Source organism: Megalops cyprinoides, chromosome 3 (genome assembly GCF_013368585.1).
Source record: "Megalops cyprinoides isolate fMegCyp1 chromosome 3, fMegCyp1.pri, whole genome shotgun sequence".
Classification (NCBI taxonomy): Eukaryota; Metazoa; Chordata; class Actinopteri; order Elopiformes; family Megalopidae; genus Megalops; species Megalops cyprinoides.
Window position 1 is genome coordinate 6,229,059 of NC_050585.1, and position 9,874 is coordinate 6,238,932.

Sequence of the window (9,874 nt, forward strand, 5' to 3'; positions counted from 1 at the left end):
CACAGTGATAGCTCGCTATCTCAAAGAAAAACGAAAGAAATGCCTCACAGGTGTTGACAGGATGTAAATAGCTTGGTAACTGAATACGACCGGCTAGCCGGCTGACATTTTCCTCCAATAGTTTCGGCGCAATATTTGTTGTTCAGTCCCGTATTAACTTACTTAAAAGTGAGCACATGGCCAACAACTGTTTTTATATGTAAAATGTCCTTCAATTATAGTGCAGGAAAAACTGCAGCTAGTTAGCTAGCTAGTAAACTATACAGCAAAATCCGACGAAAGTGGTCGATGTCCCTTGGCTGGGCAGGTTGGTAGCTAGGTAACGTTAAGTAGCTAACATTACCTACCTAGATCTACCTATTAAGTCCATACATGATGCAGCTGGATAGCTCACTGGACAACAATCCAAACATGTATGACCTAGGTACTTATATTATTTGCTATGCAAAAATATAGTCCATTAACTTGACCCATTCAAATATGTAACGAGCAGGCTAAGTAGCTGGCTTCAGATTAATAACTGCCAATGACAGTGCTGTAGCCAGTGCAGCTAGCTGAGGAGAAGCATTATTTTTCCATTGAATTGTAGCCAGCTAACTTAGCAATCTAGCCAGTTAGCTCATATTCCCTAACTTGACTACCCAGCATAGCTAGCTATAGCAAGCTACTCAAAATATCATCATTACCTGATAATATTAATAGCATGTCATTCAATGCATGCAAACTTACAACTGCGTTAGCTTGCTACCCACCAAGGTAAACACTAGTTAGCAGAAATAGAATTCCCCAGTATATGCATTAGCTGGCTAGCCAGCTACATTCCTGTCAGTCATTGCGACGCCTATCGGAGGAGCCTTGCAAGTATTCCGCGAAAACGCGTGGCTCTTCAAATCATTTCTAGCATCTCCGTTACTTTGATTATAAAGTATTTCCTGTAAAGTTCATGTTGGATTGCTGCATTTACTTTGCTTTCGTTCCATCGCCACGTAGCTAGGTAGCTAACTACCTTGGCATCAAGTCATCTCGCCACCGAGCAGCACCACCAGCTGCATCAGCCGCAGATTCACCTTAGCAACGAAAAGGCTGGTTACTATCCGCTGTGACTGAAGGAAATACATCCAATCGCATTAGAGATCTTTGCCTGTCCGCGGGCGTATTGACCAATCGGAAAATCTAAAACTACTTCCTTGATTTCGAGTTCAAGGTTGAATTTGCGACACGTGTGGTCGCTGGTCAAAGATGGCTGCGCTCACTATGATGTGACAGATTGTTCGGATCAAAACATTGCAGTTTGCACAGTTACAGGATACGTTGCAGAGGTGGTAACGAAATAATGTAATTGTCAAATGCAAGATACAAAACAGTAGTCTGTATTATTTCATTGTTAAGGGTTTTTCCATTATCTTTATTGCTTGCTAGCTGGATTGCTAAATGAACTGGTTAGCTAATGAGTTTTTAACATATTTAAAGAAACGTGGAATTTGAGATGTATTGTCATGTTTCTTCACCGCGCACGTGAACTTTACAGCTCATCATGTCGCAAAACACCTTGCCTGTGAACGACACGGGAAGGGTGCCTCCAAAATCGATTCGTGGATTACTTTTGCAGAAGTTCGAGCGCCTACCAGAAAATGATAAGTATGTTGAGTATGTCAGGTATTATTAATCTTTGATTTTGATGCCTCTGCATCTATGTTGTCACCAGCTACTCCTAGTATACCATGTAATATTTAATGTGCTTAATGTCATTATTCAGGAGATCTTTTGCAAATGGCCCGTTGTTCCTTGGAGTCAGCGGGGCGTGTGTTGGGCTCTTTGCCAACACTCTTTATCGGCAAGTGCTTAACGTCACCCAGGGTCTGATCACGTCGAGTCTACCCATGACAGTTCTGCCGTTTCTGACAACCGTGGCATTGTACAACGCAGCTGTGTCACAGCCGCTGTTGGCAGGTGTGTGTTGGAAAATAGCTTTTTTATATAAAAGCATCTTTCAGTGTACCATTTCCGGTGTTAACACAAACGTGTGGTACGCAGGAGAGCTCAACTGTCCAACCTGCGCACTAATCCGCGGAGGACTGGTCAGTGCACTTGCTGGTGGCTTTTACCCAGTCCTGTTGGCGTTACCGGTCAGTGCTGGCCTTGCAACAAGGTAGGTACACTGCAAGTTCTGTATTTTATTGGTTGCTATTACTGAAACATCATTGTCTCTTGTACTGAATAGATTCTGGTAACAGTGGTCCTAAACTCTTTCTTTGTTCAACAGATACAACACTGCACCAATGCCAGAAAGGGGAAATGTGCTACGATTCTGGATTAACATTACACAGCCCATCCTGAACAGAATGGGTATTGTATTCTTAATGCAGGCCATTTTTGGCCTTTATATGGGGTCTAAACACTATGGGATCTATATTAAAATGCTTGAACTTCCCACCTCAAACAGTGAAGAGCTTAACGATTGAAAGCAACTGCTGACCAAAATGTATAAAAATACTATGACTGTCTGTTATCAATTGTGCTTGGAGAGTTTGTTTTAAGAATGCAGTAAACCATTCAATAATTTGCAAGTAGTGAGTGAATCTTTGGTACACAGATCCAGGCACTGTAGAATTTCACAGAAAATTGTTCAGTCCCACTATACTTCACTGGTTTTCATAGTGACCTTTAGCTGCTTTGGCATAAAATGACATGTTTATCATTTATGGACGGTAAAGTTGAAAAGATCTTCTGGGCCCCTTGTTGGTGGTTTTCAGGACATATACCCTCTTTCATGTTCAATAACATCATCATCTCTGCACTTTACATGCCTTTTTCAGTATATGTAAATGAAGACAATACCACTGTAGTCCTACAAACATTTTAACAAATTATTGTGTGGAATACAATAATGCACATTAACTGGAGGTTTATGGTATTGCAAAGGAAAACATTGCAAATCTTGCAAAACAAAAGTTTAGTACCAGTTCAGGCCAAATATGCTTCATGTAAAACTTATGTATTTAACCTCACCAGCAATTTATCTTTACCTAACTTGCTGGCTGTCTGTCGTCTACAAATGAACTGTAGGTGTGGTGCAACAGGCTGCTATAGCTTATAGAAACTTTAAACAATGGAACACACTTTAAATGTAGGGTCCTTCTGTTTATGTTACAAGTTGAAACACTGGAGATGTCTAAATGTCCATCACCATGATACACCATGCCAGATGAAGATGACACTGCTGTGATGCTATACATGACATTGGTATATGTCTCAAACAAATTTGGACTATGCTTATCTGTAAGAATGTTTTTTAACCAATGGAGGTTCTTTTATTTATGAAGGCAAAACCAAACCAAACCAAACCTTCTGAAGTCCCCCCAGTCATATATTAAAACATTCTATGACAACATTTTAGTCCTTGCTGTAGCTTGTGTTTTCAGATCAAGTGTAAGGGCAGGAAGAGATTACTGCACCGCCTTCACAGGACAGCCAAGTTACACTCCATGTCAAAATGTGTTTCATTAAACACTGAAGCAAATTTATGCACCTGCATACACATCACTTCATCCTGCAAAATGCTTTTTACCAGCTAATATTTAAAATTTATAAAGCTGGAACACAAGCTAGCTCCATTCTCTGTACTGCCTTTCCATTAAGTAATCAATAGTGTTCTCAAGCACACAGTTCGCACTGGCAAAGGCTCTCATCGTCCTAGCCAATCAATTAACAAGTATGACAAGCTTGCATCGCAAGCAAGCGTCCATAACTGTAGCGGGGTAAAGTTTATCCCAGCACGGTCGCTTTATTGTGCATTTCAAAAATCAGCATTTCTATCCGAATCTAAACACAAGACATGCTTTGCTGCCTGCAGTCCCCCCTCAATCGCTACAGTTCTAGGTAGAAAAGTTCATCTTTTGAAGGTTTCTCTGGATAAAAATGTCTGTCAAATGAATACATGTGAATGTAGTGAAGACTAAATGGCAGAGAACATTACCATGATACATGGATCTTTTTATGTAGAGACTAACAACAGAAAAATGTCTTCGGCCATCACAGGGGACGATCTTCAGTCTAATATATAGATAGATAGATATACAGATAGATATGGCTTAATAGTTCAAGCATCAACTAGCAAGGCCATGTAAAAGACACTGAGGTAGCTAGCTAGGTTCTCAGTTACCATGTTGTTATGAACACTGATTGATCAGTTGCTCCTTAAAAGTATACAGAAAATAACGTTCCTGTGATTTTATGCAATTAGTTACTTTCAAAGCATTGTTAAATGTTACCGATGGTATTTAGATCATGCTCTACCTTGCTCACTATGCTCACTACCTTATGACTATGCTTTGAACAGCTTTTAAATCTCAACATGAAGTTTCAGGGATGCTTCACTAGTATGTATATGCATGCACATACTGTTTCCACTTTACTCATTTCCCCCACACAACTTTTCAAACCATCAGAAAAAAATTATCATCTAGCTTTTACCAATTTAATGACTATACCAAACCAGGGGCGTATGAACTTAACTTGGATAATTGTAAAAACAATGGATAAACTCTACAGTTTCAGTCTGGATCTTCCTTCCTTTGCTTGTCCCAGACTGCCTAATACCATTACCACACTTAATCCATTTTGATGAGGGAAAAATAAGTTGGAGATACAAAGCTTGCTGTTTAAAGAGAGAAAAAGATATGTGTTAATGCCAACCACTAATACAAAGGCAACAGACAAGTAACTGACAGCAAGAAAAAGAACTTAAATGGCTATGTAACTCAAAGAACTCATACAGATAAGAAACATAAGTGGATGATCAAAATGGGGTTTATTGTATAACATGATTACCATGTAAATGAAACATTGCTTACATTTTAAACACAAAGAAATCAAAGAAACTTTGAACATCAACTGTTTTTGCTGACAAGATTTTACTAAATACACATTCCTCAAACTAATGAACCCACACATGCAGACCAGGGACATCAGCATAGCATGTAAGTGCAATACTGTGTGCACCATTTCAGCTCAAATTTCTGTTACGCACTGTTCTTTATGAAATCAGGATGTCATTCTGCAGCTTGAATAATCAACTCAAGGAAAAGACTCTAGTCAAGAAGTTGTCTTTGCATATTTCTACAATCCCTACAAAGCCTTGTGGTTTCAGTTGCACCAACTAATGGTACAGCCAACATAAACCTGTAATGCACAACGTGTGAAGTTTCACATTCCAACATGTGCAATGTGATGGAAGTGCCAATAAAGGCCGCAGACCACTTACACCATATCTTATACTACCTTTTAACATATAGCAGGCCAAGATGCCAGCAGCTGGTCCCGTTTCTTCAGCATCTCCCAGCAGAATCCACTTTAGCATAAAGAAAAATAAGGACGCTAAATGAAAGATTTCTTCCAAAAAACGGTGATGTTTCACAAAGAGAATCTGCGTCTAAAGTCATTTACTGACCAACCACCAGTAAACAATTTATGGTCTCGTCACTTTCACGAGTTTAACTGTTCAATTCGTTCGATGGTCAGTGTCAAATGGGTTAACTTCATCTCTGTGAAACCTCACCACATCTTATTTACAGTACATTTACAGTTGTGTGTTCAGCATGAACTACTTGATTAAGCAAATTCTGAGTGCTGTAGCTTTCAAATTAACAAAATCCATACACACTAAGGAGGGACTGAAATTAGCAGTGATCCAATATTGCCAGATTCACTGCAAAACACTACCCCATGTACTTTATTCCCTCCACCACTCGAGAAAAAAATCTGAAATATTGCTTAGATCAAAAAATGTACTTTCACTAGGCAACAGATAAGGAAACTGATAATTTCTGTCCCTGCTTTAACAATGAAATATTTACACAAGGTTTAACATGCCTCGGACACAGGCTTTTAAACAAAAGAATTAAATCTATTTAACAATGTCAAAATAATTCTTTCCAGGAGCATCATCTTCCACTATATGATCCTTACCATGGAGTCATGAAGTCACGGATGTTCTGTAACCCATATTCAGCAAGGCAGATCAACCACCTAGAAAAAAACTGTCAACAGGTTTAGCAGTAACTTGTATTGAAACATTCGCGTACAAAACTTAAGTTTGCATGCTCTCTTTAGGATTCTCTAGATTCTAAACTGCAGTATATCATTCTGCCAATTACAGTGTTCGCAGGTACGTCCCCCCTGTAGTTCATTTACACTATTTTCCAGCAACAAGTTCAGTCTCAAAAGCTGCGAAAGAGAATGAAAGTTACTTGACCCTACATTTTAAGAGCCGCGTTCGCGCTCTCTGCGCACTTAGTGCAGAATTCGACAGAGACGTGATTCCTGTCAACGTGCAGGCAGACGCCAGCAGATGTCTCCCTCTCTTCCACCTTCACCCTTTTCCTCGGCAGGGCGTAATCGTGGTCGTTTTTGTTGGGCTCCTGGAAAAGCGAGGTAGACAATTTCATGCCATTCACACCGCTGAGTCTAGACAACAGCTGGGCCAACATGCTCTCGTTAGCCAACACCGCTCTCAGATACCTCGTCTCGTCCTCCAGTTCTTCCACTCTCTTGTTCAAATGCTCGTTCTCTTGCCTGAGGTTCCGATTCTCCGCGGCCAAAGAGGTCACTCTACTCTCCAAACCATTTACATATTCTTTCTTCTTCAAACGATTCAGCCTCGCTGCAATGGCATTCTTGTTGATCCGCCCAGGTACGGTATTCTTACACCCCGGTTTCTGTACGACACCCCCGTCATGCGATATTAATGAGCGCACCCCATCGGCTCTCCCCATCCCGGGTACGGAATCGCTCTTGTTTCCCTTCAGCGTAGGACTTGAAAGACCCGGCAATTCACTCTCCCCCAAGTCGAGTAATGAGGACAGGGTATCCTTATCCAGTTGCCAATTGAAATCGTCCACACTGAAAAAATCGTCAAGGTCCAAGTCAGGACTCTCTTCGCTTTCTGGCGAGAACCGTTGTTCTGGAGATGACTGCACATAATCAGAAACTTCAATCAATTCACTGGCGTCGACATCAACCGGACAGCTGGTGGCCTCGGGTTCGGGTTCAGATTTGGGTCCGATTCGCGCTCTTTTCCTGGTGATCATGTCGCCTTTGTGCTTGGTTCCTCCTTACCGTGGGACGTTACGCCTTTTCACAGGTCACACCTAAAACAGACAATAAATGTTAAACTGAATCACATTTATTGTCCCGATTACATACTGGTAACTAACTTCTACCTCTTGAACGCAGTTTTCCTTGCTAGCTAGAGCTGATTCCCTGGTAGCCAGTGAGGCCTAGCTAACATTGTTCAATGGCCGTTGCGCCACATGCCCTCATATGAAACAATGCTTGCTAACACAAGTCAGCTCAGTCTTCCCCAAAACTCCGCGAAATGCGTACGTTCAACACAAATTTTGCCATAAATAAATCTAAGCATTTGTAATAGTTTGTCATGTAATATTAAGTAGACTGGCTTAATCCACTCCACCAGAGGAGAATGACAAAGCGTATTTCAACCTAACTAGCTAGCATGCTAACTTGTCTACGCAGGAAAAAAAACTTACCAGTATGTAAGGCAAGAATTCCAGAAGGCTGCCAATTATTGCAGTATCGAACCAGGAGTGGTTAATTCAAACTGTTCATTTGTTCCTGCTGGCAAACGACCTTGTAGACAGGTCGGTACAAACAGCAAAATATGAACAACTTCGTCAAGATTTTTTATTAACGTCGTTCCACTTACTTACGAACGCCACCACTACTGATACGTACTTACAACGCAACTAGAAAAACATGGCGTATGTTCCCGGATGTACCCCGTGCTCTCGCGATATTACTGGTACGTCAAACACACGGGAGTTTGCCTGGTTTTCCGAGCGTGGTGGAGCTAGAAAAAGCAATGTAGAAGGACCGTCCCGCTAAAATATCCAATTACAAATGCAGTTAGAGAAATTGGCTACAAATTGCTGCATAGAATCTATCCCACTAAACATTTTTGAAAAAGGTTTAAAAAGGATATCAACCGTGATTGCTCCTTTTGTGGGATTGAAAATGAAACTGTTTGCACTTATTTTGGAGTTGCCCCCATACTATTACGTTTTGAAAGAAATTCTGTTTATTTATCAAACATAATGTATGTGAAGATTTCACATCATTGTATAAAGATGTATTATTTGGTTTTTATAATGTAACTAAAGACAAAGAGACCCAATATTTTGTTATTATTATTAGTCGTTTTAGCCTAGTTCTACGTTCATTAATGTAAGTTTACTGACAAACGCCCCTTTCTTTTTTGTTTTTAAGCAGGAGTTTAAACAATATTTGAACATAATCTGTACCTCAAAGAATGATAAAGCGATGCAGACTCTTGCTGTATGTTCTGTTTTCTTGCTGTATGTAAACTAACTGTATGAATGGTTGTATGAACTCTTCATTTCCCCTGGTCCTTGTTTGCTTATATTGTGTATGTTGTATTCTTAGTTTTACAAATATTGTTATATTTTGTAACATTCCAGATCTTGTACAGTTGTGGATTGTACTGTTATTCTCAGGAAATAAAAAGTTAAACTAGAAAAGTGCATTTTCTGAAGAAAGTGCAGAGTGTGATTGCAACCCGGCATCGAAAACGTGCTAACTTATACATATGAGACGATCGCTAGGATGTTGCTAGGTGGTTGCTAGGGCGTGGCTAGATGGTTACTAAGATATATGAGGTGGTTGCTAGGGCGTTGTTGGGTGGTTGCCAGGGTGTTGCTAAGTGGTTGCTAGGTGGTTGCAAGTGTGTTGCTAGGTGGTAAACAATATGGTCGCTAGGGCGTTGCTAGCGCATTGCTGGGTGGTTGCCAAAGTGTTGTTAGGTGGTTGCTAAGGTATTGGTAGGCAGTTGCTAGGGTGTTGATAAGTGGTTGCTAGGCAGTTGCTAGGGTAAACAATATGGTTGTTAGGGACACACCTACGTTTGTTGAGTGTTGGGTCACATGACCCAAAGCAGCATATCAGGTCACGTAGCTATTGGTCAAATGGTGACCGAGTGGTAAGACTTTGAAAAATGAACTGAAGTGAATGGGTGGATGGAGGGATGAATAAATGAGTACAAGACAAGTGCGGATCAGTATGGGTTTCAATGAGAGTTGGGTGGCATCACCTGAGCCAGCCAGAGGTACTGTGACCGTAGGCTGAAAGGTGACCGAGCAGTAAGACTTTGAAAAATCAACTGAAGTCAACGGGAGGATGGAGGGATGAGTGAACGACAAAAAGACGAGTGCGGGTCAAGACGGTCTTGGCTGAGTGTTGGGTGATTTGTCCCGAGGCAACATGTGAGGTATGGTGGCTATGGGGTGAGAAGTGGCCGAGTGGGAAGGCCATGAAGTGTGAGGGGGTGATTTTGAAAATGAATGGGAGTCTATGGGAAAAAAGGGATGAAAAAATGATAAAAACCAGAGAATGAGTGCGGGTACGGCTTAGCTGTATACAAGCACACCGATCGGGGTCAGAGCGGACGGGTTACAGTTGGTTTGGGGTCAATATCTCAAAAATTGTGGGAGGAGAAGCGGGACAAAATTTGGTGGAATAAGAAAAACAAGAATAAAACTATTGGATAACAGTAACACCCACTAAAAATATTGACGAGCGCGGAGCGTTTTCTGCCCATAATAGCTGTCCCTGAGTTCGAACCTAAATTTTACGTTAAATGGCTATGGTTAGAGTTGGTGGTGGACAAGTTAACCGCAACTATGTGGTAAAGTGTAGAAAATACCCGGAGCCAAACAACTGCAGTGGTGTCTTGCAAGAAAAAACTGTCCTATAGGACAATCTGTCCTATCAATAATGTGCATACTTTTCAGGAATAATACATGGAAAGATGAATAGACGTTGTGTTCATAAGTAAGGGTAT

The 9,874-nt window shown here is 40.9% G+C and overlaps 2 protein-coding genes across 5 annotated transcripts; one reads left to right on the forward strand and one right to left on the reverse strand.

The window, feature by feature from the left end:
- Nucleotides 1-1,232: 1,232 nt before the first annotated feature.
- tmem126a (transmembrane protein 126A) lies at nt 1,233-2,530 on the forward strand. Of its 2 annotated transcripts, none has more exons than XM_036525740.1 (5): nt 1,233-1,319; nt 1,529-1,638; nt 1,757-1,950; nt 2,035-2,149; nt 2,264-2,530. In XM_036525740.1, the coding sequence occupies exons 2-5, from the start codon at nt 1,535-1,537 to the stop codon at nt 2,460-2,462; spliced, it is 612 nt and encodes a 203-aa protein (XP_036381633.1). In that variant the 5' UTR covers nt 1,233-1,319; nt 1,529-1,534; the 3' UTR covers nt 2,463-2,530. The 2 variants fall into 2 exon arrangements, with proteins under 2 accessions (XP_036381633.1, XP_036381632.1); XM_036525739.1 differs by having other exon boundaries at nt 1,233-1,335; nt 2,264-2,529.
- Nucleotides 2,531-4,315: 1,785 nt separating this feature from the next.
- On the reverse strand, nt 4,316-7,768 carry crebzf (CREB/ATF bZIP transcription factor). 3 transcript variants are annotated; one of them, XM_036525723.1, is made up of 5 exons: nt 7,548-7,768; nt 6,259-7,148; nt 5,968-6,027; nt 5,281-5,350; nt 4,316-4,657 (listed from the first exon to the last, which is right to left on the reverse strand). In XM_036525723.1, the coding sequence occupies exons 2-4, from the start codon at nt 7,086-7,088 to the stop codon at nt 5,284-5,286; spliced, it is 957 nt and encodes a 318-aa protein (XP_036381616.1). In that variant the 5' UTR covers nt 7,089-7,148; nt 7,548-7,768; the 3' UTR covers nt 4,316-4,657; nt 5,281-5,283. The 3 variants fall into 3 exon arrangements, with proteins under 3 accessions (XP_036381616.1, XP_036381615.1, XP_036381617.1); XM_036525722.1 differs by lacking the exon at nt 4,316-4,657 and having other exon boundaries at nt 4,792-5,350; XM_036525724.1 differs by lacking the exons at nt 4,316-4,657; nt 5,281-5,350; nt 5,968-6,027 and having other exon boundaries at nt 6,298-6,419; nt 6,520-7,148.
- Nucleotides 7,769-9,874: the final 2,106 nt, after the last annotated feature.

Bases quoted from the DNA above. Each gene is read 5' to 3' on its own strand.
- tmem126a (XM_036525740.1), top strand. From the start codon at position 1,535: ATGTCGCAAAACACCTTGCCTGTGAACGACACGGGAAGGGTGCCTCCA. The intron at 1,639-1,756 runs GTATGTTGAGTA...GTCATTATTCAG, and splicing joins CGCCTACCAGAAAATGATAA to GAGATCTTTTGCAAATGGCC. The intron at 2,150-2,263 runs GTAGGTACACTG...TTTGTTCAACAG, and splicing joins AGTGCTGGCCTTGCAACAAG to ATACAACACTGCACCAATGC.
- crebzf (XM_036525723.1), bottom strand. From the start codon at position 7,088: ATGATCACCAGGAAAAGAGCGCGAATCGGACCCAAATCTGAACCCGAA. The intron at 6,028-6,258 runs GTAGGGTCAAGT...GTTTTTTTCTAG, and splicing joins GCGAACGCGGCTCTTAAAAT to GTGGTTGATCTGCCTTGCTG. The intron at 5,351-5,967 runs GTAAGGATCATA...TTTATGCTAAAG, and splicing joins CGTGACTTCATGACTCCATG to TGGATTCTGCTGGGAGATGC.